Source organism: Zonotrichia albicollis, chromosome 3, assembly GCF_047830755.1.
Source record: "Zonotrichia albicollis isolate bZonAlb1 chromosome 3, bZonAlb1.hap1, whole genome shotgun sequence".
Taxonomy (NCBI): domain Eukaryota; kingdom Metazoa; phylum Chordata; class Aves; order Passeriformes; family Passerellidae; genus Zonotrichia; species Zonotrichia albicollis.
This window is the reverse complement of record NC_133821.1, coordinates 65925423-65953146: the sequence shown is the minus strand read 5'-3', so window position 1 is coordinate 65953146 and position 27724 is coordinate 65925423. Positions and strand designations below refer to the sequence as shown.

Genomic DNA, 27724 nt, shown 5'->3' with positions numbered 1-27724 from the left:
TCTATTAATTAAACAATTAAATTATACCCAAATGTTTTATTATGTACTCAACTTGGAAATCCTACTTCCACTCTACCATTTCAATGATAACATTTAATTGTGCAAGTGGTTATTTCAATTATTGACATGATTTAGAGCCATTGTGATTATATGTGAGATGTAAAAAAAACAACTCCATGAAAAACAGGCAAACTTTAAAGAAAAAGTAGCAGTCGATGCTATCAATTAATGAAATGCAGAGAAGTTGTATGTTTAGTAACATTAGGTGAACATCTTCAGTCAAGTACAGTAAAATAACCATGTGTTTTGGTGGAACAATTAGATTAATCTCCTTGTTCTCAATAAATAAGCATGCTATTCAAGAAATCCAGTGTAAAAAACCTTCAAGAAAAAGAAGAAATACTCTTTCATAGGCTTTCATAGGCTTTCAAGTGTTTTAAGAAAGATTGCATGTTCAGCTGTAGATATTGGATTGCTATTTAATAATCCAAAGTTTCTGCTTCTGATTTTGCTATCAATATAGCAACATACTTGAACAAGTATATGCATCTTCATATTTTCTCTATTGATATACTATTGTATTTTTCAGTTCTACAAGCACGTTGTACAGAGTGTTGAGAAGTTCATTCAAAAGGTAAGTCAGTCAAGTGGGGGTTTAGGTTCACATATAGATTAATATTAGTTAGCACTTATTAGTTCATCTTCATTTTTAGTGGCATTCAGTTTCTGCTAATAATTGGAAGCAGATCATAACCCATGATACAGAATGACAAATACTTTGTTCTCATTTTGCCCTTTGATCTGAATCACTGTGGGTACTGTTTTAGGATGGCTTGTGTGTGTATTTATTTAATGTTAAAAGAGACTGTCAATGAACAGCTAACAGCAAAACAATTGACAGTTGTTTGGCTGCTGACAGTTGCTTTTGCTTTTCTGCCAGGTTTTCCCATTGATTTTAAAGCTGAAGGGAAGATGACCTTCAGCCTCATCTTTTTTGTAGCAGGAGATGCAGCATTTCTATTGGTGGTTCTTGCAAGTAAATTAAAACAAAAAAATTTACATGGCTAGATTAGAATTACTTTTTGGGAAGATGGTGGTATTAATTTAATGATTCTTTCTAGCAAAGAAATTTATAGCACTTTCTTTTCTTGCAACAGTTAATTGTTTTTGGGTAAAACTGCATTTTACTTCCAGTTGGAAATGCATGGACTCAAATTTGTGAGTCTTCCTTGCTTATCTGAGTTGTACCTGATTGTTCAGTTGGTCACTTTGATACTGAATTTCTTCTCTCTTTGTAAATAGCAGTAAATTATTATCAAATTGAAATTTAGTTTTGACAAACAAGCTAGAGAAGTTAGGCTGTTAATGTTGCAATGTTGGATGCAATTTTCCTTCTGTTACTGTTTTTACTGTATTAGTTACCCGTCTTCCTCATTAACTTTTATTCCTTGTTGCTCTGTGTTGCCTTTTGACAGCGGCTGGGCAGTGTAAACAGGTTTCAGCTTCAGCCTGGTGTTTTTATCTGTCTCAGAACTGTTTATGATTAAATATTTAGGTACTGGTACATCAGTCCTATGTGAAAAAAGCGTCATATATGTGTTTCAAAGCAGTAGTAAAGACCGGTAGTACATTTCATCAACATTGCTAATTTTTTGTCAAGTAGTTGTCTTTTGGGTCCTTGACTCTGACTTCTTCCATCTCTGAGACAGGGATCACTATCCTTTGATTCCTGTTCAATGCTGCAGGTAAACACAGGTGGAGAAGAGCAGGCATACATCTTATTCATCTCTGACCAGTAACACTTTGCAGTTCCATGTCCTGAAATTAGCTCAGAATTGTCTGAGTTCCAACAGTGCTTTTTAATTACAGTGGATGTGATTGGCAGTTCAGTATTCGGAGGCACAAGAGAAGTTTTACCCTCTGCATGAATGAATGGCAATTTGTCAGGATTGGGATTGGTTGTTCATGACCCTTCCACAAGCTACTTTGAGTTATCTTTGCATGCCTTCAGTGTCCAGTACTGCTCGATGAGGAAGCTCTGCACTGTTCATTGCTGGTTAGAGAAGGCAGATGTATGTTTTTATTGATAACCTTGTTAATGATCGCCCTGGATTAGATGATTCCCCTTGGTGGTCTTGCTGAGGGGTTTCATGAACAATTTAGTGAAATGTGCAACTTATTAATAACTTTAAATAAGAAATTTTTGGTTTACTAGAATGAGAGATAAGCAGATGAAAGCTAGGTATTTGATATTAAAGGGCTTAAATTGTAAGTTTGGAGACTAATTGGAAGTTTTCTGCAAGCAATCACTTCAAGTTAAAGTGCAAGATGACTAAATCTTCCGTTAAAGTCTGCTGTAGACTTGACCGTAATGATGTCAATGCCATCTCAGATAGTTTGCTCTTCATCTTCCACAGTTCCAGTATTTTCTTTTGTAATTTCATGATGTTACTGAAACTTCCGATAAAATAGTTGCTTGTGATATTCTTAATTTTGTGCCACGTAATGCACTGGTCTATTGTTATTTTGGTCAAGTGCTTTATTCTTTGGCAAAAGATCACTTCAGGTGTCAAATGATCACATTTCATATATGAGAGGTTATTCCATTGGAGAGCCAGATTTAATTTCTTTGAGTAATCAAATTACATTATTGATTACTCCCCCAGAAAATAAGTAAATATTTGTGTGTAAAGGCTGTTCCATCTGAGATTAGGGATATGCATGTTCAGTACCCCAGTCTTAATTTTTATTTAATTTTTTACTTCCATTTTATTGCCTTTTCCATATAATCTATTATTATTACATTATTGTCATACTTTGCTTTCTTCATGTGCCATGTTTTAAAATACTTCAGCTAATACATGTCCTGAGTTTTCTTTTTGAATTTCTGTGAGCTTTATTAATTTGAATATTGTGAAAAGTTATATACCTGTCTGCTCTGTGTGCAGAATACTCTTGTTCAATAATTTAAATAAAATTTCAGAGGCTACAATACATTGAAGTGATTTTCTGAAGACAGTGTATTATATCCAATTTAAGCTTAATGATGCACATATATTCCTACAAGGATGTCGCACACATTCTAAAAATAAAGAGTGTCTTATTTAAGTACATTGAACCATGTTTAGAAGCTAAAGAAAGGTGGCTTTCTAAAGGTTGAAAGTGTTAGCAAATCAACATTTTTCAAAACAGAACATTTGTATCTAGGACATAGTAAAATTAATATTCTGAAGTGTTTGTTTGGCATTTTATTAAAGATTATTAACTTAGTGTATTGCATAATATGTCTACAGGACCAGAGAGGAAAAGGGTGTTCTTTCCTACGTTTTCTGTAATACCTTGTGTGATATACACCCAATATTTATTTAATGAATCCATAACATAATATATTCTGATGATGACTTCATTATACTTTTGGACCATGTTTTGTTCTGTCTTAAAACTGGTTGCAGTAATGTGATGCAATTACTTTGCAGTTAAAAGACAAAAATTTTACCATTAGTTGTTAAGAAAGTAAAATTACATAATTAATTAGTATTTTAATTAGCAGACATGCCTTATGAATATATCATTCTGTTTGTAAATTATGCAAGTTTTCTGGAGTTGTAAAATAAATATTGTTATATTCTCAACCAAACAGATGTCCCCATAAATATGTTTTTCTGCTGCAAGGGAGGATATACCACACCCTAATTACAACAGTGTAAAATGAAGTAAACAAATTTTAACTTTAATGTTTACTTTGATCATAAAGATCATAATTTGGTCATGCTTTATGTGTTACATGCAGTTACTTTTAAAACAGAGTGTACGTTTTAAAAGGATATGTGGTTTGTGTGCTAATTTTTTTTTATAGATAGATTTTTAAAAGTTAACTCTTTAGCAGTAAGGAACTGATTTCATACCATTTACATATCTTCAGAATGCATATAGATGTGATAATTTAAACATTAGAGGTTGGATGTTACTTGAGAAAGCTTCATTTTCCATGACAATTTATAAAATAAAGAACATTTCAGTATACTTGGATCTACTTAAAAATTAGAGAGGATTGTTTGTATTTACTCTGCTGTTAATGGTTTTGGTTATTTTTCACATATGCTCTTTTTAAATGACTGTTCTTTATAGTGCAAACCAGAGTACAAGGTGCCTGGTCTGTATGTCATTGACTCCATTGTGAGACAGTCCCGGCATCAATTTGGACAAGAAAAAGATGTATTTGCACCAAGATTCAGCAATAACATCATCAGCACTTTCCAGAACTTGTACCGTTGCCCTGGTGATGACAAGGTAAACCACTTTCAGATCTTTCTAGTTAAAACAGTATTTAACATACCATCTATAAAGAATAAAGATTTTCATCTTACTTTCTACTTGCTGGAGGGGATCTACTTATAAACTTTCCCTGTATATGTATTTCTTAATGATGCTTGTTTTAGTGTAGGGATTGGAAAGAGGTATCCAGTGAGATTAATTAGAGTTTTGAAAAGGTTGTCTTTCCCTTGACTCTATGATTATCCAGCAGCTAAATAAGGTTTAACTTGTATAGTTTGACTCACTAGTTCAGCTGTTCCCTTGGATCACAATAGTTGAGATAGCCACCAAATTCTGTTTCTAAAAGATTGGCTGGAAATAACAGAGTGCAGGCAGTTTGGCTTCCTTCATATTTGTCTCTTAGTTGTAAAATAGGTAGTGTTTCTTCTTATTGAATAACTGCAGAAAGGTGGAGCGTTCTAAGGGTTTTGTCTTGACAAAAATTTGTGTAATAGAGTCATTAGGTAAAGTAGTAAGTGAGGCTGGATACTACAGGAAGAGTTGTATTTAAAATAGTTACATGCATTCCTAGAGCTGTATTTTTCAATCAGAGATATGAAAACCCAAGGCATCCATGGAAGGTGATTAAGGCACATTCAGCCATTGTGTTATCTTAGGAATCCTGCCTTTTTAGAGTAGTTAAGACAACTGCAGGAAAATGTGTTCAGGACCTGGAAATTTTGCTTGGTTGGATAAACTTGGCAAAGGATGTCTCTCTTCTCTTCTGCAACTGAGTTCTGAGGTGTTGCTGAACAGGTTATTTAAGTTAAATGACATGTTTCCAATCTGGTTTTAGGTTATATGTGTGATTAACTTGTGTTGCTTCAATTCCACAGTGTTTTGCTGTGGTTTTTTTTATAAATAGACACAATTTTTGAATTTATCTTTTTTAGTGTGTTTTGTAAACTCATTTAGCTTGCTACTTTGGGAAATATACAGAAAGATCCTGATGTATTGAAGAAGGATAGGTAAGAACAAGGATGGATGCAAGTATTTATTTTGTGTCTAGTTTAAAAATACATAATAAATTCATTGGGTAAGAAATTGCACTATTTGCCTGTGATATTTCAATGCATGGCAATTAATATATTGCATTATAGGTGTTTGATGTGAAGAAAGAGGGTAAAACCTAGGCTATTTAGGGTCTACGAAAGTCCTGTCAAATATCATTTCTAGGATATTTTTCACCTCATCATAAAACTGTACTTATCAGTCCTAAGTGCTGCTGCTGTGCTGCATATGGATTCAATATTATAGGAGGGTCTTTGTACTGTGAAAGTAGTTATCCTATACATTGCCTAGCAAAAAAACTGAGCTGTCACAGAGACCAAGGTATGTACCTGGTTTGTAACATTTTGATGTTTAATCTGATTGAAAGGCATGATAGAGAAACACAGCAGTTGTCTTTATACAAGCAAATGTAGAATTTGTTTTTAAATCAAACAGAAATGCAGTAACATTTCATTTAAAGTAACAACAAAAACTCCACAGATTCCTTTGTCTAGCCCAGAGAAAGTGCAAGGTGTGGGTAGATAGGGAGCCCCAGAAACAGTTTTGTATTCCTGTTCTGGAGAGATGAGGGCAGTTAGAGCCGCTGATGGACTTGACAAGGACTGCTTATAACACAGACTCTAAAGAAGAAGGGCTCAGATAGTGAAATGCTGAGTGGAAGCCGTCAGAGATTTCTTTAAGGGAACTCTAAATTGCATCTTGCATGCAGTGAAAATTCAACACTTCTGTATTACAGTTAAGGATCCTCTTGTGGGTCTGGACAAACAGACTTCTTTTTCTTTGAACACTGTGGCTAAGTGCTCTATGTTCTTGTTTTATAGAACTCAAGTAATTAAACCACCTTTGTGACAGTAAACACCAGATCCTATGAAGAATTTCCTGCTCTTTGTAATGCAATTGATTTTTTTTTCCCAAAACAGGGGAAAAATCTTTCCTTTTGGTGGAAGTTAAGCTCATTGAAAAAAAGATTGGAAGCAGATCAAAATGATGATCTGTTTGCGATGTAATAGAATGCTTCTGTTGTAATAGAAAAAAATAAACTAGAAATGTAAGCTGAACAATGAGTTACAACTAATGGAATTGTATGAGGTCTTAATTTGGGGTTTTTTTTCCTTCCCCATGATCCACCTTTTTTATTATTGCTATGTATTTTCAATAGGCAGGTAATTGTGTTCCAGTTTAAACTTCTAAATTCCTCACTTCGTCAAGAGAGCTTGCAAAATATGAAGCTGCTTTTCTAATAAAAATATTTAGCAGTCTTAATAGTATATATGCATTTTTCAGTGCACTTAAATGATTTTGGTTCACAGGCAGAACAGAATTGCATTTATAAATGCTAACTATAAAACATTAGCAGACTAATAATTCATTATTTTAATTATTAGTAATGCTTCAAGATGCTTTCTTAAAATAATTTTCCTTCCATGTCATCTTCCAAAACTAAAGGCACATTTTTGGTTGAGAGAACATTGTCACCTGTGTGTAGTGGCTCTTTGCTGTTGCCTAGGATCAGTCTCAGGTTTGTAGTTAAGACATCTTTGGTGTGACCCAGTATAGCTGTCCTTACTGTTTGCAATCCTAAAGGTTCTTTAGTCTAGACAGATTAAAGTTTCTAGCTAAGAATTCCATGATCAATAACAAGAAAAATAAGCATGACTCAGATATTTTGCTGTCTTTTCTTCATTTTAGAGTAAAATTGTTAGAGTGCTAAATTTATGGCAGAAGAATAATGTGTTCAAGAGTGAAATTATTCAGCCTCTCTTGGATATGGCAGCAGGAATTCCTCCTCCTGTTGTGACCCCTGTCTTGCCCACCACTACAGCTGCTATGAGCAACAACACGCCAGGTAAACAAAACCAGATGGAAGTCATACTTTGAACCAAAACACTTCTGTCAGCTTTGGTATGTTGCCTGTTAACATGCTGAAATATCTCACTCAAATGAATGCTAGAAAGAAGTATATTACCAACACCATCAAGATCAGGGAAACAGGAAAACATTATTGTAAAAGTGGGCTTGATTGTTTTGTGCTCTGAGCATCTGCCTTGCTTATGTAGGTAGATAGCAGGAAAATGGATTTTTAACTTCTCACTTCATCAAAATTTATTCTTTTGAAGTTGGGATATATGGTACATTGGCCAAATAGGAATGGCTTTTGGCACCTGCTTTTGTAACTCACCTTTTGCTGATCCCATGCTGAAAAGGAATGAGATGGAAATTCACCTTAGCTTTCATTGGTAAAGCAAATATGTGAGATTTTCAGATCTTGGAGTGCCTTTTCTGCATCTTCCAGCTCAGTATTTTTTACTTTTATATCGTATGACTACATTAAATTGTTGGAATCATAACTTTTAAATTCTAGTGCAAATTGACTTTCAAAGCAGTAATCTAGTCATGTTTAGCATTCATTGGTATACTTCTACTTCTGAGCTATAAATAAAAAGTATTTGTGGGTATGGAGGATTCTTCTGGATTATGGCATGAAACTAATTATCAGAGTGCTGATTTAGTCTTTCTCTTGAGAAAAAACAATAAAACAAGCCATCTTCATTAATCCAGCTGATACAGGTTGAAATTTTTAGTAGAATCTTTAAGATTCTTCCTGGGGATAAAGTGCAAGTCCAGTGAGATTTGGACTAGCTTACAAGTAGATTGCTAACAATTGTCTTTTGGTATATGTAGTTTCCACTGAATATTTTGGAATACTGTGTGAAACTTATTTATTTTGTCTTCATCAGTGGTTTTGTTAGGAGTCCCACTAGTCCCAACTAACACTAAGTAATTCTGCTACTTGAGGAATGTTGATGTGAGTCTGTATTATTTCTGTGTGCTCTCGTGTATGTCAGAAAAGTAGTTTCAATTGATGTGCTTTCTCAGTGTTTAATTACAGCAGGCTTTTGTCTTCTCTAACACTATTTTTATTTTCTGTGTGAAATATTTTAGCATACTGATTTTTCTGGTTTTTAGGTACACCTGTGACTCCAGTTACCCCAGCCAATGTGGCACAGAGTTTGCCTGATCCTTGGGTATCTCAGATTGCTAACACAGACACCCTTGCCGCTGTTGCACAGATTTTACAGAGTCCTCAAGGCCAACAGGTAATTTTGTGGACAGTTACACTGTAGACACTGTAGACTGTCTGATACTTTGTGACTTTGGGGTACAGGTAAGGAATGCTTTCATGTGTATCTCTTATTTGTCTTTATGTCCGATGTCCACGTTAACTTTCCTATGAGGTTGTTCATCACAAGTAAGTTCCAGGTCAGTTAAAACTCAGTGTTGCCTTTTGTAGCCAGCCCCATTTAAAGCCAGCACCTTTAAAGACTTAAAGAGTCTCAGAAGGTGATTTCAGATAAGATGGACTGTAATACATGCTTGTCTATATGGATGACAAGTACAGATCTATTGCAGATGACTAAATCAAGAGCAGCAATAAGATTTTATGGATAAAGGTATGAAATAGAATGCCAGTTAAAGCATATGTCTCTGTTGGATGCCTGAAGAAGAGCTAAGCATTGTACAGAATTAAAGAACGGCAGCAAACTTCTTCAGGAAGTGTACTGTATATTGATTCCTTTTTTCATCTTTCCATCAGCTAAACATAGATTTTATTTTGCAGCATTCAAAAATAAGATTTTGGAAGTTACTATGTTCTTCAATCTTTAAACGCTCAACTCCAAAAATGTCTTGATTTCCAGCATCACAAGAACTACTTGCCCTCATAACCTGTGGTTACATAAGTTAAGCACACACAATTGGCTTTTTGTAAAAATGTAGATCATTTTTTCAGGCTGTGCTAGAGCTATGACACCTGCATAACTTTGGCATTGTGATTTTTATTTGGATGGAGGTTGTTTTACCTGCTGGCATACTAAAAAAATTCTCATGCATATGAATAAGAAGCAGTGGCCAGTGAAAGCTCTGGTGCTGGCAATAACAACTTCACTTAGTGAGAATGTTTTACAGTATGTAGCTAGCTAGAGTTGTCTGTAATTGTTCAGAAGTCAAGTGGAGGGAATATTTTTATCTGTTTACACTGGAAGAAATGAAGTCACTGAAAATTAAAGCAAAATGAGTTTATGGGATGCTTTGAGAAATATGAAGGAAAAATAGTGGACTAGCTATTAAAAAGGAAAGGATATGAAATGAGAATGGTAAATACGTGGAAAGTCTGTGAGGTAATTTTAAAGATTTTTGCTGAGAGAATATAAAAACAGAAAAGCAAGAGAAAAAATGAAGATGAAAAGGGAATTAAAATTTTAAAGACAGCAGATCACAAAGAAATAACATTTGGATATTTAGCTCAAAATAGTCTTAAGCAGAAGGGAAGAGACAGACTGGGTACACAATAAATATGTACATGCAGATGTCTAGGATTGGTAGAGGAATGATGATATTTGCTTACATCCTGTTTGTCCCTTTTCTTCTTGTTCTTCAAACCAGTCCTCTGCCACAGCCTCTCCCCAGCTCCAGAGAGCTTGATTTAATCCTACAGTTGTGTTTCATCGGTGAGAGTGTGTGTAGGTAAATTGAGAGTCTAGACATAAGAAGGGGCTGACCCTAAGAAAGATGTGACCAGCAAGAACGGGAAAACAGCAAGAATGGTGCCCACCCAGGATTTTTCCACTCTAGGGCCTCCATCTCTGCCTCTTCAGTTTGATTCCTTCCTACTGAGAGCAATGCACAGGCTGGACCAGCTGTACCAGACAAAAGGGGGTGAGGGGAGAACGCTTCAGCTTTGCCTATTGCAGTAATCAGGGAAAGCTCCTGCTTAGGTAGAACAACAATTGAAGCCTTTTCAGAGGCTCTGCTGTATAAGAAATCTGTATAATTGTTTTTAAAGGAATAGGGAAAATGGTTTCACATTATCAGAAAGTTACTCTAAAACTATCTTGAAAAAGGGTCACACACTTTGGATGCATTGCAGAAAAGAAATTTACTTTATGAAGTTTCTAATGAGGCTTAGTAAGAAGGGAGGCATTGAACCCTTTAAGAGTTTAGTGGGGAAACTTATAAGCGGTTGGAGTATTGAAGGTAAGGGTAATCAGGGACTTATGTCAGCAAGTTTGAACTACCTGAATTTGCTCAACCCTTTTCCCACAAATATCTAAAGATAAGACTCTAGAGATTTATCTCGAGGAATGTCAAAGAACTGCTTCCTCTAATTCCACAGTGGTTTAGGAGAGCTTCTTTCAATAGGACTAATATTTTTTCTTAAGGCAAATTGCACAGTTTTCTGGGAGCATTCCTGTCCAACAGATAAATTGATCTCCCTATGAGAAAGCCTTTTATTTCCTCATTAGGACAGCTTCTCCAAAAGATTATATACAGATATGAATTTGAAGTAAGGACATCAAGATAGACCAAGTGATTGGTTTGTACATTTGCTTTGATGTTTTGTTAACATAGTAGGAGAATTGCATTCTGTCAACCCACACCTGAGTTTCACCATGAGATTTCACTTGTGACTAGTGCAGAGACACAGGTGCAAGCTCTCCCTATGAACAGGTTGCATTGGCAACCTGTGGAGCTTGCCACAGTGCAGTTCTTTTCTCTGTACAAATGCTGTTACAGGACACAGGTTATCCTAATTTAGGTGGGCCCTTAGGAAGCTGGAATAGGCTAACAGATTTTTTTCAGGTCAAAAGGAATCAAACTGGAGAAGCAGAAGAGGGGGAACACTAGAAAGCAGGAAATCCTGAGTGGTGACTGGCATCATCATGAAACCTGTCAGAGCAAGTTAGGAAGAAGAAGCATCTGCCTATCTTATCAGCCCCAGAAAACAAATTAGCCAGTAAGTGGGAACAAAATTTGCTGTAAATAAATTAAAGACAAAACAATAGCCATAGGTTAGATGATACTTCATTCCTGGGAGTTTTTTTACTAAGTGGAAGGGGAAAAGTCTATTTTGTACTTTGCTTTTTTGCTTTAAAAAATCTTATTCAATGTATTTGTTATCTTTTCTCTTTTAGCTTCAGCAGTTGATACAGACACTGCAGATACAGCAGCAGAAACCTCAGCCTTCGCTACTTCAAGCTCTGGATGCCGGTCTGGTCGTCCAGTTACAGGCCCTCACAGCTCAACTCACAGCTGCAGCTGCTGCTGCTAACACACTTAATCCACTGGAACAGAGTGTCTCTTTTAATAAGGTAGAAGTAAAATAATAGAACTTTGAAGAAGCTTTTTTTTTTAAATATGTGAGAAATTCTTTTAGATTTTATTGTTTGACTTTGGGACATTTAAAAAATACATTAATATACCATAAAGTGATACAGCTTGAAAATAAAAAGCAATGTCTAGACAGTAGTGTAAATGAAAAGATTAGTTTTATATGAGTTTAGGGCTAAATAGCCCATTGTATAATATCTAGTATTGGAAAAGACCCACAAAGGTTATTGAATATGGTAATGGATTTGATTTATGATTTAGCAAAGTTAAGCCATGTATTTCTGCACCCTTTGTAACATAGCAATGAGAATTGTTTCTTACAAGGTAATAAATGGAAAATATGCAGGAATTAATTTAATATACACTGTTTTCTAAGAAGAGTAAAAAAGTTGGATTTGTAATTTTCTTGCATTATAAAGTATGTGCCAAGAAAACTTTAATTTTCACCACAAGGTGATGTAAGTGAATAAATAAGCCTGTAGGTAAAGAAACTTTCATTGCAAATAACCCAAAACCAACCAACCAAAAAACCAAACACCAACAACCCACCGCCTCTCCAAAAAAAGAGCAAAAACCCCCAAACCAAATTACAAACAAAATCAGAACGCAGGAATTTAAGAATACTAATATTATTGCATGCCAGGTAGCAACAACCATGCAGGCAATTGCAGTCATAGTAGTATAATACCTGTAATAAAAAAGGAAGAACTTCTGCTCAAAGAATTATAACTAACTAACTAAAGAAAGAAATAAATAAGCATTGTTCTATTGTTTTTGGAAGAAATCGTTTGTGTGTACATAATCTCTGTAGGATTGTCCTGGAGTGAATAAAAAGTAAGCATAAGGAAGTTGAAGAAGCAAAAAACCTTTTTTTATTCTTCACTCAGATAATCTCTTTTTATTGAAAGTAATGCAGCTGTAAAAATAAGTCAGGAAGAGAATGGCCTGTACTCTGCTATACCACAGCTGTAACCATCAACTTGAGAAGGGCATAATCCCAGGGAATGAAGGCATCACTTAATAGGGACTGCTGTATTATTTACATACAGAAAGTGTTTTATAGTGTGGCATTGTTCTGCAGACTTGAATTCCAGCATTTCCATGGATTGGTTTATTTGTAGGTGTGGATGTCTTGAATTTTGGACATCTTAAATTGAAGCAAATGGAAGGAATTCATATCCTGATGAGATGTTTGTATACAGACATAAAAGAAAGGGCAGCTTTTATGAAAAACCCAGATATTTATTAGTGTTTTGATCCGAAAGAAACTGTGAAGCATAGTTTTCATTCCATGACATCATGTTTGTGAATTGGATAACAAATAATAAATAGTGCAAGAAAATAATTTTGATGAATGCATAAGTATCCATCTTTTTTTAAAAGAACCTATTTGGCAGTTCTTCCAATCCTTTGTTTTCAATCTCTTCAATCTGTAGTATCTTGTGTTACTTAATCGTGCAAATTAATCTGCATTATATGAAAAATTCTTTCGGCAACATCGAATGTGCCTGTTGTCTGATCTTGCTATAGAACCAAATATTGTATTACAGTTAAAAAAAAAAATTGATGAACATTACATGTGGATTTGCCCTACTCCTTTTCTTTTAATTTCCAAAGAGCATATCCTGATTCTTATGAAAAAATTAGTTTCATTTCTAATAAAAACCTTTTTTCATGTCTTTATTCCTTTCTGTTGCTTTTTCTGAGCACGTTTTCTTCTTACATAATTAAAGTAACATATGTAGCATAAGGGAAGGTTCTGCAACTTTTATGTGCATGTGTGTATAACATTCAACTTGGTATCCTAATATTTCATTTGGTTTAATTTCTGTTACTTCACTGTAGAGAGTATTATTCTACAAACTATGTAAAATCAAGATATTTCAGTTCAGATTTTTTGCTTCAGTATGTACAATATTACTTAAACCAAATATAAACAAAAATCATGCTGCACATTTACCTGTCTTGGCTGGAAGTTCTCTCCTTTTCTCTGGCCTTGGTTAATCTGGATGTTTTCTTTGTTTGTCGTGAACTGGTGACTAGTTTCTATTTATTTATTTTCTCAGCCATATAAACAGTACATATTCTGTTGTTTTGCCTCCTACTTTGTCATGATGGAAGATACATGATGATTAATAGTATTTTAAGTTCGAGGTTGTTTTTCTGAAATGCACAACTTTTTTCAGAGCAGCAACATTTTATAAGTGCCTCACTGGAAATATTCTAACAATACAAACAAAAAAGGTGATCACCTTGCTGTAAATGAATTAGATATATATGGTGAAAGTTGTTCTGGGTTTTAACATCCCACCTCACATAAGCTGAATGGTCCGTGTTTCTACTGTGTTTTCTCAGAGACATATTCAGTCCTGCTTTCTCATAAATATTATATTGGGTAAAGTGGTTCTAAAATTCTTGATTGATCAGCGATTGATCCATCTTCTAGTTAGCTTATGCTTTGTTCTTCTTGCTGGACTGCAGTAACTGAGAATAAATAGAGCATCCTGAGAAAGAATATGGGGTACTGGATAATCGTGGCTTTTTGCTGAAGATGTTTTTACCTTAGTATTTCAAAATTGCTGCCATACATTCTCATCCTCTGGGTTTTTTTCTGAGATTAAGATTTGAGAGGAAGTTATGGTGCTTGGTAGTATAGCATTAGCTCTGCTTTTCAGAAAACTTCCAAGGTGTGTAAAGATGCATGGACATGGTTTTAATAGCATGGTTCTTTCATTAAACAGTGAAAAAATGCAATCTCACTGATAAATAACATCTGTTGTATTTCTTTATGCTTGTTCCTTAGTTTTTCTCTTCAAGAAATGAGGGTGCTTTTAAAATACTTCCAAACTTTTTAAAAAGTTTTTAAAAACTTTACTTTTTTACTTAAGCAGAACTCCAGTGTAGACATCTTCACAGATAACACAGGAATTTTATCCAAGTTTTTCTCCTTGTCAGATACCTTTCTTTTTGTCCATTAGAAGGATTATTCCTCTTACATGATAACTGCTTGCTTTGATTTATTTTTGCAGACTATTGAGAAGTTCTTTTCAAGGAGCAGTATATTTGAAGGAATTCAGGTTGTCTAAATGACACATGTGTGTGAAAATACAGTAATTCTTTGTGAAGTAATCAAGCTGTAGGTCTTCTCTTGATATGAGCAGAGTAGTTTGATGATTACCAAAGGATTGAATAGTTGGCCTCTTCGTAGTAATTTCTTCTAATTAAAGGTACCATTACAAAAAATTAATCTTTATTTAAGCTTTACTCCAAAATAGCTCTTAGTTACTGTGGAAAAGAACATGTGGTTGTACTTGTTGCAGCAGAGCTCAGGAAAACTGGGCCAAAATTTGATGCAGTCAAGAGTTTGGTAACAATAACAGTATGCCACTTAATTTTCTATTCAGGATATTTGCTAAACTTTTTTTTTAAGTTGAGAAATGAGAGCATCTTCCTAATGAAAAGGAAATATGCATAAAGGGACATATAAGGAATGTTTAGTAATGCTTATTTTGTTTTCTCCTAGAAGCTGATGGACAGGTTTGACTTTGGGGAAGAATCTGAACAAAATGAAGAGCCTAAAAAGGAAACTCCCTCTTCCCAATTGTAAGACCAAGCTATGTTTCTTATGGAAAATGCTAAAATTTGCCTGATGCTAGTTGAAAATTAGGATTAAGTAAGGAAAATATTTATTTCAGAGCATAAGTACACTAAAACAGTAGGAAGAGAATAGACAGTTTTCTAAATTAGCATACACATTTTACTGTGTCGGTGTTCCAGAATATTTTTTGACTTTAGGATAAGGTTACCATGTTCTTTGCTTTTTATAGTTATATTTATACATCTGATGGAATAGTGATGATATTGGCAGGTTGAACTAACTCCATTGTCCTCATTATTTTACATTTTAGTTAAACTTGAAACCCAGTTGTGAAGATCTTTTTACTAACTGTTTAAACAAACAGAAAAACTGTAGGCTTTTTTTTTTTTTAATTTATTTCATTTTAGGCCATTAGTACCAGAATCTGTGAACAACTCACTTTTTCACCAACTAGCTGAACAGCTACAGCAGCAAAATTTAGAGCATCTCAGACAGCAGCTTTTGGAGCAGCAGCAGCCTCAGAAGGTAAGGACTCCACCTTGTGGCTATTGTAGTAATTTACGTTCTGCTCGGATTAAAAAAAAAGCATATTCCAGGACAAAAAAATTGTGTTGTTACTGACAGTTTTCCTATAATTAAAGTCTTTATTGCTAGCTGACCATGTAACAGAAACTTGCTGAGTAAGTGGGGTAGGTGGAAAAAAGTGCCTAAAGTAGAAAAAACCCACAACCAAATGTGTGCGAGTACAATTTGTTTCTCTTAGGAAAGAGTACTCATTAGGTGAGTTAGACATGACTGTGCTTTGGCTGTTCAGCTCTTTACATGGGGGAAAAATGTTTTCCCGTGCTTGCAGAAGGAATAAGGTGAGCAATAAAGTGATTATGCTCCTGTCTCTGAGGGGAGGACAGAATAGAGACTGTCGGTAGCTTTAATTTCCCCGGGTTTTATGTCTTGACTAATAATTGATGAAATAATTCTGTTGAAGAATCTGAGCAAAAGTGTAGTCATGTATTTCCTGAGAAATTATTCATTAAGAACTGGTGCTTGAGATAACCCAAGGTTCCTCTTAACTACATGAATTGTGTCCTCTCTACACTGACATAACTTGACTTATTTCTGCTGAGATTAGTCCTCTGTACTTAAATGTTCTTTTTCCTCTCCTGATCCCATTAAAAAAAAAAAAAAAGAGCAAGCCAAAGCAGACAAAAGTATTTTTTCTTGATCCTGGCCAGGTATGAAGTGGACTTCCTGTGGAGTATTTGGATATAGTTTGAGAGGAAAATAGAAATCTCAGATTGAAAGAAAAGACAAGGGATCACAAACTTAACAAACATCTGTTGGAGACTTTAGTTCAATCTGTGCAAAGGCCAAGTCAGAGAACCATTGAGTGGTCAGGGTGGGAAGGGACCTTAAGATCATCAAGTCCAACTGTAACCACGACTGGCACTGTAACCCCTGAACGACTAAACCACATCACCCAGCCCAGATCCAGAAACCTCTTAAACTCCAGCAGGGATGGTGACCCCACCACCTCCCTGAACAATCTATTCCACTGCCTGAGCCAAGGGGCTCAGCTTTCAATCAAGAATGCCATTTAAGCTTTGAATTTCTGACTTTTTAAATTGAATTTCTACTAAATACTGTTTCTTTGCTGATTTATTTTACTGATTTGTTTTCATTTCTCATTTAAGTGTAGTAAATGGAGAAGAATATACAGTATAGCTACAGACTAAATAGTTTTGGGTATTGGTGGATATCTGGCTATTTCTGTTTCTAAACACTAAAAACGCTAAAGGAATAAAGAGAGGAATGATCTGTTTGAGGAGCTTTTGATATGTCATATCAAAAAGTATCTGTCTAATTTGAAAATAAAATTGATTGCCTACCTTGTTGTAAAATCAGCAAAATCAAAGTTTACAATATATTTATGGGTAGAACGTTTACTTGACTCTCCCCTTATTATTTAATTTTCTATTACAAGACCCGATCAATTTCCCCTTCAGATCCAGACTTCTTGTCTAGTCAGTATGGAGAGAAAGGTTTTTTTTTTCCACTTTGATAACAGCTAAAAGATACAAACTGCTGCTGAAACTACTTTGTAGTGACTGCAGTATGTTATAGGTAATATTTTCTTGATTTCTATGTGTAAGTTTCATTGAGAAAGATGAAAGGAAAGAGAAGGAAAGATAAAGCACAAAACAAAATTATTAGACATCTGATGAGGAGCAGAGGGAAAGGGAGGAGAGGACAGAAGATAAAAACAGAAGGGGCAACAAGAATTGTAGGCATTGATACCAAGAAACAGATGGTTGAAGAATAATTAAATATAAGGAAAATGAGACAAAACATTCTGTCAGAAAGCAAATAAATTAACTGAATTATAGTAGAATATTTTTTTACAAAATTGTTATAAGATGTTTAAAAAATATAAAGATAAAATTGTTACTACTAGTAATTCTGCTGACTTCCTGTCATTCTCTGGGCAGATAGAACATGTAGGATTTGTTTAATTAAAAGATAAAATATAGTGAGCATCACTGAAATGTTTACCTGCAGTAATGGGTTATAAATTTTAAATTGCTTTTCAAAATTGTTCTCATATGATTTCTGAATATATTAATTTCATTTGTTCTAGTTCTTGAATTATTTGTACCTTAGAGATTTTTTTTCCAAATCTGTACTTTTAGGCAATTATAGCTTTTTCTCTAGCAAATCATCAGCACCTTGAGTATTCCACATTCATAAATTTTGATGTTTTTTCAGCACTACTTATTTTGTTAGATCTCTTGAAATTGCCATGTTGACACAAATGGCACAGCTTCCTCTCTTATTTTTCAGTAATTGCTTGTCTGAAATCATTCACTGTAGAAAAGTTCAGGATAGTGTAAATTTTTTAACTAGTTCTATTAGTATTGCAAATATTTTTATTATGTTAGTATCAACATTTATTAATGCATATGCATGGGGGGACAAGTGGATGTGTTTCAGGGTCACTGTACATACGGCTACGTTTGTCCTGTGAATTTCTGTTTTGAAGCAGTAAATTGTGTACTCTGTGTGTACTGTAGTTTTGTTATTTAGCAAATAGATACTAATCTTTTGTAATCAGAAATATTAATTATTTCAAAGTTTTGTGTTTAAGGATGATACCATTAAAAAGGAATGGAATGTATTGATAGCCAGTTCAGCTTTCATATTAATGAGAAATCGGAATATTATTTTCATATAGTATTACATTTGTAATTACAAGGGGCTTTATGGTATATTATTAACTGTTATTTAGGCAAGTCCTGAGGAGAATCAAGAAGGAAATTTTGGTTCAGAGCACTCTGCGTCACCATCACAAGGGAGTAGTCAACAGCAGTTTTTAGAAGTGGAAGCAAATGTAGATGATTCCATGGATATTCAACAACAGGTAAAATTATTTAAAATTTTATTACAGAAATTGAAAAGAAAACATAAACTAATATGATTCCAAGTCATATGTATTGTGAATAAATTTATTAAGTATTACTGAACAATTTTTATGTCTGATCTCAGGACATGGATATTGATGAAGGTCAAGATATTGCTGAAGAAGAGATTTTTGAACAAGAAGAAAAGAAATTAGCTGTTCGTTCAAGATCAAGAACTCGTTCAAGATCTCGTTCAAGGTTTTGTAATTACCTTGCATTAAGTAAAGGAAGTTTTTCTGAAAAAAAGTTGCAATTTGAGATTGTCAGTCTTAATTCTGTATTTTCCAAAATTATCATAAGCAGTTTTTGGCAAAAAAAAGATATGTTTGTTAAATATTTGTGTATTAGATGCAAACTTTTGGTATGACAGTTCATTTGCCACGTGTGTGATTTAACTGAAATTTTTTAAGATGTGTTCAGGTTACAGAAATAGCTAACACTAGCCAGCTGGACAGGCTTTCTATGCCAGAGAATTAGGTACTGTAGATACAGAACATTTGGAATGTGTTTTGTTTTAAGGTGTGTGTTCTGTTCCTCACCCAAATGGCATTAAATTTATTTCCTGAAGTTGTTTTAGTGAATATAATGGAAATACCTGTGTAGTGCCTAAAGTTTATAGTTAAAAGACGACTAAATCAGAGTATTTTTTTTTAACTCAGCATACTAAAATTAAGTATTTTGTAGGTCACCAAGAAAACGAAGGTCTAGATCACGGTCTGGTTCTCGTAAGCGGAAACACAGAAAACGTTCACGCTCGAGATCAAGAGAAAGGAAGAGAAAGTCATCTCGGTCATACTCCAGTGAAAGAAGGGCTCGGGAAAGGGAAAAGGAACGTCAGAAAAAGGGATTGCCTCCTATACGGTCAAAAACACTCAGTGGTATGTAGTACCTGTGTAGTGCTTTAATAATGTGGGATTAAGTGGAAAAAAGGCTTTCTTTCCATTGACAGAACAAGAATTATCTTGACTGTTTATATATTTATAAGTTTAATTTCTGATGTTTCTTGCAGCTTAGGTACATCATGTCATCTTAGACAAGAATAAGTATCATACTCTTCTTCTGATGTTTTTAGTCACACTTGCACCACTGATTATGCTTCAAAACAGAGAGCAGCAAGGGCTGACTCTTAAGTTACAATCTTTTCTCTATAATGCTGTCTTTAACTTGACATTTGAACATGTCCAGCAGTTGGTTTAAAAATTTTTAAAATGTTAAAGGGTGTGGTGCACACTTCAGACACTTTGATGGAAATCTTAGAGGCCCGGGTTTTAAGATGTTAACATTGGTTTTTAAATAGATTTTCAGAGGAATGTAGCACCAAAGCAGGTGGAATTTGCTAGTGTAAGACGGACCATAATGGTAGTATCTTAAGGAAGTATTCAAAAATCAAGTGGATTTCAGCCTCTGCAGAGTGCTGCTGTGTATTGCATTCATTTCCACAGAGAATTTACGTACTGAAAAAACAAGAAGGTAGTAAGGAAAAAAAATAACTTCCTCCACCTGGTTGCTTAAATCAAAGAAAATGTATTTTGAGAGTTTAGTTTTGTTCAGATAGGTTATAAACTGTTTCTGATATAGTTTTGCATTTATCTTGTGTATTAGAGCTATATGGTTTATTTGACAAGAAAGCAGCTCACAACTCATTTTTGTAAACGAAAGAATGTTCTGTTCTCTTCACATTAATATTTTATATCATTCCAAAGTGACTTTAAACAGTTCTGATGCACTTTTTTTCCCTCTTCTTCTCTGGTTTTTCACACGAAAAGAGACAAATTGGTTTTATGGTATAGATTTCTCCCAGAAGTCTACAAGGCAGGGAGCTATAATCAAAATGGTTGGGAGCTGAGAGACAGAGATGTTAAGTAACCTAACAAACAGCAGCAGCATTTGAGGTCCTGTGAAATTTAAAGGAGATATTAAGTAGGCTAAGTGAAGTGTGGAAACTTTGGGGGGAGGTAAGCGATTAAATAAACAAGTAATTCACCTGACAAGTGTTCTACTTTATGAAATTTGTTCAGTGACAGCCACTATTACTTGTTGAGATCTAAAGAATTGTTTCCTAGAGCTTAACACCATGAGATATAAAAGGGATATCTACAAGCATGTGAGGGACAAGTTTTGTCCAAGAGAAATCTTAGAGCTGGTCATTTTCACCACTGTAGAGTAGAGTCAGTTGAAAATGTCAGTTGACAGAATGCACAGCTCTGGTTTCCATTTTGGTGCACCAGGATTGGTACACCAAAAGGAGATGTGATGTATCAAGGTAATGATGAAGAAAAAATGTTTCCTTCATAAAGGATAGGGCAAACCAAGAAATCCAAGCTGCGCATATAGATTGGGCAGTATTTGGAAGACAGAGGAATTGGAACCATGTTCATATGGCAGAAGGAAGTCTTAGCTCATGTCAGCGAGTGTTTGTGTTTGGTGAGGATGATGGGTGGACATTTGGAAGGCAGGGATCTGGGCTTGTGGTGGAATTTACAAGAATCAGAAGTATCATGCATGTCTTCAGCCTGATTTGCCTCAGATAAATTTCTTTTCAGGTTTTTGCCCATAGTAAATTAATAGTATTGTTGCTATTTTCAGGTGAAAATGCAGTGCATAATACTGCTGTATTAAGTTCCATCTGTAAGACACTTTTAGCCAGTTAGAACTTAGTCTTACTTTGTTAAAATTGACTCCTAAAGGCATGGGGTTTTTAATGGAAATTAGAAGAGAAATGTTTTGGTTTATTTCTAGAAGTAATTTATAATTCAGTTTGCTCTAAGTGCTAATCTACAGAATTTTACAGTTGTATTTCTATGAAAACAATTATTTTGTTTAAAAGAATATGAAACAAGAAGAAGAAATGCTTGTGGTGAATATGTTTGATGTTGTTTAACCCTTTATCATTTTTGTTAATGTACTTTCTATATAGTAAGTAATAGATTTACCATTCTTGGGTTTTTAGCAGTGATTCCTGGGTAGTTTCAAAACCTTTTACATTCATGCTATAGAATATTTCAGAAGCTAACATTCAATATTTTGATTGATGTGAATGTGTCTCTTGACAGTTTGCAGTACTACTCTTTGGGTAGGTCAAGTAGACAAGAAGGCTACACAGCAAGATTTAACAAACTTGTTTGAAGAATTTGGACAAATAGAGTCAATTAATGTAAGTAAGCATGTTGCTATTTCAGAAATGTTAGACTAGAAACTTAAGCATGCTTATGTCTCTGAATTCTTTACAGCTGCTTAAACTTGTATTTAGGAGACTTTTCTATCACAGTTAAAAATTGTGGCCATGATATTTGCCACCTAGTTTTGATCTACTCTGTTTTGAAGCAGTAAAGACCACACTTCGAGGTAAAAAGGCTCTTCCTAAGCTCTAGCACTTTATGCAGTTTTTAAACTTGAGTTTAACCAAAAAGTTATGGTTGTTCTGGTTTAGTGATGTGTCATGGAGCAGGTATCATTTTTCCTTGGCCTAAGGACACCTACGGATGTGTATCCACATTGTTCTTGGTTACTTTCCAAACAGAGGATTCCTTAAGTTGAATCCTTCTCGATAAAACATTTAGAAGAAAAGAAATTGTACTGTAAACAAACGTTTATTCTAAAATGTGACAATTAAAAACATGCTTATAATTTGGACATACAATTCTCATTACTTAGAGTAATTTAGAGTCAGGTGTTTAGAGTAGTACCTCAGTTGCCTATAATTCAGCTTCAAAAGGAAGTATTTTTCTCCTCAAACAGCACATTTGCATGAGAGAAATCTGGGTTTTCCTCTTGCTTCAGAATTTAAATTGCTTCTTGTACAATTTCATCATTTCAGATGAAACTTTTACTGTTTTTCTATCATGTTAGTATAGTCAAATATGTAATTAATAAGGAATATGTTTTTGTCACTTTACAGAATCTTCTAAAAAGTTTCACAAGTGAAAAAACTAGCCCTGTAGCCAGACATTTAAACCTCATTTTGATTTGCAGGGGCTATCAATTAAGGAAAGAAATGTAACAACTATACATATGTCCTAGTGCCTGTTATATTTCAAAGGCAAACCATATTGTAGATAGTTCATCCTACGCATTCCACAAAGCCTAAGTACCTAGAATAACAATGTATATCTTAGTGCAATTCTTAGAAAATATGTTTGCAGTCTGTCATCTTACATGTTTGTTATGTTACTAGTGCATTTAAACAGTGTAACAGCACACCAAGATTTTGACTAAAACAGTTGTAAGCGATTGTCATACATGATAATTCAGCTAGCATAAGCTTGCAAGGGTTATATGCTATGACATACAATAAATAAAACATGCTGTACTTACATAAATGCAGTAAAACGTTAAAAAAATCACATTCAGGAATGAGGAGTCTACCCTTTAAAAATGCAGTATACTTTTAATCACTATTTTGCTCCTCTGTGAGAGGTTATTGCTCAGCTCACAGAGAATCTGGAGCTTAAGAAGAGGTAGCAAACTTTGCTTTTCTGATGTTGTCATAATGTAGCTCCCAGTCTGCTCCCTGTTCAAATTTTTCATGTCATTTATAACACTCATTCTTCAGCTTGCTGCTGCTTCTTGAATTGTTGTAACTGAAGTAGCCTGCCAGTATCACTCTTAAGTTTTCTCCAGGCCCAAACGTATTAATATGGCCAATTAAGGTAACAGTTGCTTACAGTGTAAGCCTTTCTTTCTATAGTATTAGATACAATTAGTATTGTTACATAATCTGAAGTACTGATTTTCCTGCTTTTTAAAACCACTGCTGTTTTTCCATAGATGATTCCCCCAAGAGGATGTGCTTATGTCTGTATGGTACACAGACAAGATGCATATCGTGCTCTTCAGAAACTTAGTTCTGGGTCATATAAAATTGGATCTAAAATTATTAAGGTAAGGTGATTTCAGTCTTAAGGATGCTGTCCATTTCAAACACAGTACAATTCTACTATGATGGTTTGTCTTTTAGCAGCTGTCCACTCAAATGTACAATGTGGAGAAGAAGAATGAAGCAGTGAGGTGTAAACTGCTTTTTCACTGTGTAAAATGCAGCTTTTAACAGGCAATATGAAAGGTAGAAAAATGACTTGATCTTCAGGAAACACCTGGACCACAGTTTATGTACATACAGAATAAGTCCTCTACCTAACAGTTTGGGTCACTTAATATTAAATTTTATAGTAGTCTTAGAGATAAGTATTTTGTTAAATGCTATAGGGACTTCTTCTACCTGCTTGATACTTTAGGGTAAGTCCTTGAAATGCTGTATTTTTAATTTCCCCATATATATGTTAGGATTAATGTAGAACAAATTTAAGCTTTCTGATGTAATTAATCATACATGTACCTGTTGTAGAGGCCAAGTAAACTTCTTGCAGGTTCATTTAAAATCCAAGCACTGTTAAAACTTTTAATTAATAGATGCTGAGGATTGATGTGCAGTGACAGAAACTTGAAGGAAATAATCTGAAATATTCTATTCCCAGGTTATATGATTTACCAGACTGTCTGATTGGGTTTTATTTTCAGATTGCTTGGGCTTTGAATAAAGGTGTGAAAACAGAATACAAGCAATTCTGGGATGTGGATCTGGGAGTTTCCTATATTCCGTGGGAGAAAGTGAAATTGGATGATTTGGAGGGCTTTGCTGAAGGTGGCATGATTGATCAGGAAACAGTAAATACAGGTACAAACATTAATAATTCTGATAGACAGTGTGTTTATTTTGGTAATTGCAAATTCTCAGAAACATTATTTTTTAGGAAATACATAGTCTTTTTTCATTTGCTTAGATTTTTCTAGCTCTTTGTTTACAATATAAATGGCACTGTAATAGTGAAATCTAGATTTTATTTTTAGATTAATCAATTAATTTTGGATTTAGTTGATTGTCATGACAATGAAGAACTGCTGACAGAAGATAATTAGTTTAGGCCAGTTAATAAAGGTTAGCATATTTTAAGAGGTTTGAACTTCTTGTGCACTGGTATGTGACATATCAATTTGTGTAGAAATTGTTATCTGCTTGTGATTAGGAAAGTCTTGTATTCTGGTAAAAGAATTAAGTTGAAATTAGAGCTTGTCCTGATAGGCACAGCTTAGCAGAACCTTATGGTATTTTTTTCATAAAGTCAGAGAGACAGGAAAATAAGCTGTGTTAGCCCTTAATCTGAAACCCAATTGAATAGTTCGTTAGGTTTATGAAAGATTTACTTGTATTATAATTTCTTGAAACAGATTATACTGAAATAAACAGTAGATTAAGACTTTCACAACAATGACAGTGATTCTTCAGGTCAAAATACAATCTTGCTTTGAGTGAAAATGAGTATAAATGACAAAAACTAAAACATGTAACATTACTGAAATCCATTCACTGTGTTACACTTAAAGTACAAAATTCCTGGAGAAATGACAGATGGAAGAAATGGAGGTTGTGGGGAAGTTTGTTTAACATCAGGATGCTTTCTCATTGTACAGTTGCCAAGTAGTAATATGCATATATTGGCTACAGGAGTTTTTAGAAAACAGGAGCATACTCTATACTGCAAATTGTTTACAGAATGATTGGTAAAAAAAGTAGGCAAGTTTTGAACAATCAGTTTGTATACAGGCAAAATTAAACAGCATTGCAGGTAGATAAAGATGTTGTGTTCTTTAAAATACACAGTAATAAATAATTGCACTCGTTCTTTTCAAAAATAAGTTTGAGGGCTATTTGTAATGAATCTGTGTAGATACTAGATTCAAATTTATTGTTTAAGAAGGAAGACATCTATACAAAAATTACACCTTAATTATTATTTTATAATAAAATACATCATTTTTAAAGAGTGGGAAACAGCCAGAAGCTCAGAAGCTGCTAAAGAAAATACTCAAACGACGCAGAGTGCTACAGTGGATAAGAGTACCGTGATTACAACACAGACAGAAGCTTACACACAACCAGTCACTATGCTGCAGGTTGGTATTGTTTGAGTTTGCAAAAGCCCCACGGAACTGGTGGGCAGACTTCTTATTCAATGCAGGTAAACTTTAACGCTGAGGTTAAGTGATAAAATATTTTTGATTTTAGTCCTGCATCCATTAGTGTTCAATTCTGAAATATTTTAGAATTGTTTCCAGCCACAATGTTTAGTTTCATGCAGTTGCTTAATAAGTTTTGTACTTATGTTATTCGTGTTTTATCTTTCTAAATGTATATAGACATTTCCAGTTGTTGAACTGACATAAAATCATATGAATGTTAATATATTTGCATTTACTTGAATTGAATTTTGGGCTTTTTCTTTTTGCAAAAACTGTCTTCAGTCTTCCTATCTCAGCCGTCTCCTAATGTACACTGTGATCAGTATATGTTTAAATATACATATATATATTACATTTATACTGCTTCTAATTACATCTTTGTAAATATGATGCACTGTAACACAATGCATAGCTCAAACAGAAATTCAGGAAATAATAAATAATTTTCAGGATTATTAGCCTTATAATTACGCACACTGAACTAAATTTTCCAATTAAGTTGTTCTAAAATATTGTTCTAAAATACCTAAGTTTTTCTAGACACTAGAATCACTGTTTTCAAAGTGCCCCCAAATTGCTACAGCATTTATATTTTTCTTCCTTTTCTCTCTCTTCATTGCTGCATTCACCCCCCTGCAATACATTTTTATTCTTGAAGAGACATAGTGTTAGACTGTATTTTTGGCTGTGTGAGAATGAAGTAAAGATAAAATAGGACTCTTCCAGTGTCCTTGTTTGTTCATAGTGTACCATTTCAGAATGCAATCTAATTCTTCAGTGTTTGAAATATATACAAAGCCTTTGGAACATTTAGTGCTTGATGTCAATTGCAGTTAGATCAGTTTATCCCTTTTAATGTCCTTGAATACTGTTAAATATTGAAGCTGCTTGTTTTTCTTTCCATGAAAAAAGATTCCAGTAGCTCCAGCTGTGCCTGCTGTTAGCTTGGTTCCACCTGCGTTTCCTGTCACAATGTCTGTCCCTCCTCCTGGTTATAGCCCAATTCCTCCTCCACCCTTCTTGAGAGCAAGTTTCAACCCTTCACAGCCACCTCCAGGTAAGTCAGTAAAAATGAAATGCAGTGTGTAATGAGCATAGGCAGTTAGTGTGCCTCTGCGTACATCAAAGTTTTCTGTCAGCTACTGGTCACTGTCTCAGTGAGTTGGCCTTTGACTCCTAAATTATATACTAGATTAAAATTACTTTTATCTAACTTGGTATTATTTTTACCAATGTATTCTGTTGAGAATAAGAATCACAGATTTCTACCTTTGTGAAAAATTAAAATTTAAAAGTACTTAAAATCAATCTCCTTTCTTTTGAAAGGTTTGAAACTCTTGATTTTCTTATTTGGATACTATTGGTAGATATCACTTAAAGATGCACCTGCAGATCATCTGTAGTGAAGATGGGGTTGTTTTTGAAAACAATAACCATGTTGCCTCTTCCTATTAATATGTTGTTTGCCAGTGTACAGTGGAACAACTTTTTGGGATAAATAATGTAGGCAGTCTTTTACTGCAAAAGTTTATTTGCTTTTCATGTAATCATTTGTCATTTTTTTCCATATAGGTTATATGCCTCCTCCAGTTCCACCTGTTGTCCCACCACCTGTTGTCCCCCCACCTGTTGTCCCACCAGTTGTTCCAACACGTAAGTTTGATTGCTGTAACAATTGTTTGTGTGTGATGAAAAGTTTACTTTGTTTATTACTCCTTGTTACTTAATCAAAAGCAAGTTAATTCTGTATAATGGGAAATAGCAACGCAGAAGTTGTTTAGCTGGTTTAAGCAGGCATTGAATAGACTTACAGTGCTTATAATGTAGACTGAAAAATTATACCTAACATGGAGTTAAGTTGCAAATTGTTAATTATTTGTTTGCATAGTTCAATATTTGGATCTTTCTAACACATGTAGCTATTACTGGAATTATTTGGTCTTATTCATTGAATAATAGATAATAATTTATTTTAGTTTAGCATTCTAACTGTATTCATTTAACATTTAAAGATATATCAGAGTACTGATTGCTTAGGTTTGCCTGGAGCTCATGATCTCTAGGAAAAAACCCTAAATATTACATTGCTGATTGAAGATAAGAAATTTATTATCAAAAAATGTACCAGTGAGGGTAATTAATTTCATTTATTCTGATTTAT

The 27724-nt window shown here is 34.3% G+C and overlaps 1 protein-coding gene across 4 annotated transcripts in view; it reads left to right on the top strand.

The window, feature by feature from the left end:
• Positions 1 to 27724, top strand: part of SCAF8 (SR-related CTD associated factor 8) — a 152869-nt gene that overhangs the window by 21900 nt on the left and 103245 nt on the right. For 3 of the 4 annotated variants that reach the window (XM_014267796.3, XM_005488120.4, XM_074537698.1), the window contains exons 3-18: positions 590 to 634; positions 4129 to 4290; positions 7015 to 7171; positions 8293 to 8423; positions 11298 to 11474; positions 15017 to 15096; positions 15499 to 15616; positions 18375 to 18506; positions 18632 to 18744; positions 19231 to 19424; positions 21600 to 21700; positions 23314 to 23427; positions 24064 to 24220; positions 25367 to 25497; positions 26476 to 26620; positions 27136 to 27216. In XM_014267796.3, the coding sequence (XP_014123271.2) occupies positions 590 to 634; positions 4129 to 4290; positions 7015 to 7171; positions 8293 to 8423; positions 11298 to 11474; positions 15017 to 15096; positions 15499 to 15616; positions 18375 to 18506; positions 18632 to 18744; positions 19231 to 19424; positions 21600 to 21700; positions 23314 to 23427; positions 24064 to 24220; positions 25367 to 25497; positions 26476 to 26620; positions 27136 to 27216 (2038 nt within the window). The remainder of the gene's footprint in view (positions 1 to 589; positions 635 to 4128; positions 4291 to 7014; positions 7172 to 8292; positions 8424 to 11297; positions 11475 to 15016; positions 15097 to 15498; positions 15617 to 18374; positions 18507 to 18631; positions 18745 to 19230; positions 19425 to 21599; positions 21701 to 23313; positions 23428 to 24063; positions 24221 to 25366; positions 25498 to 26475; positions 26621 to 27135; positions 27217 to 27724) is intronic. The other variant, XM_074537697.1, reaches the window with a different exon arrangement.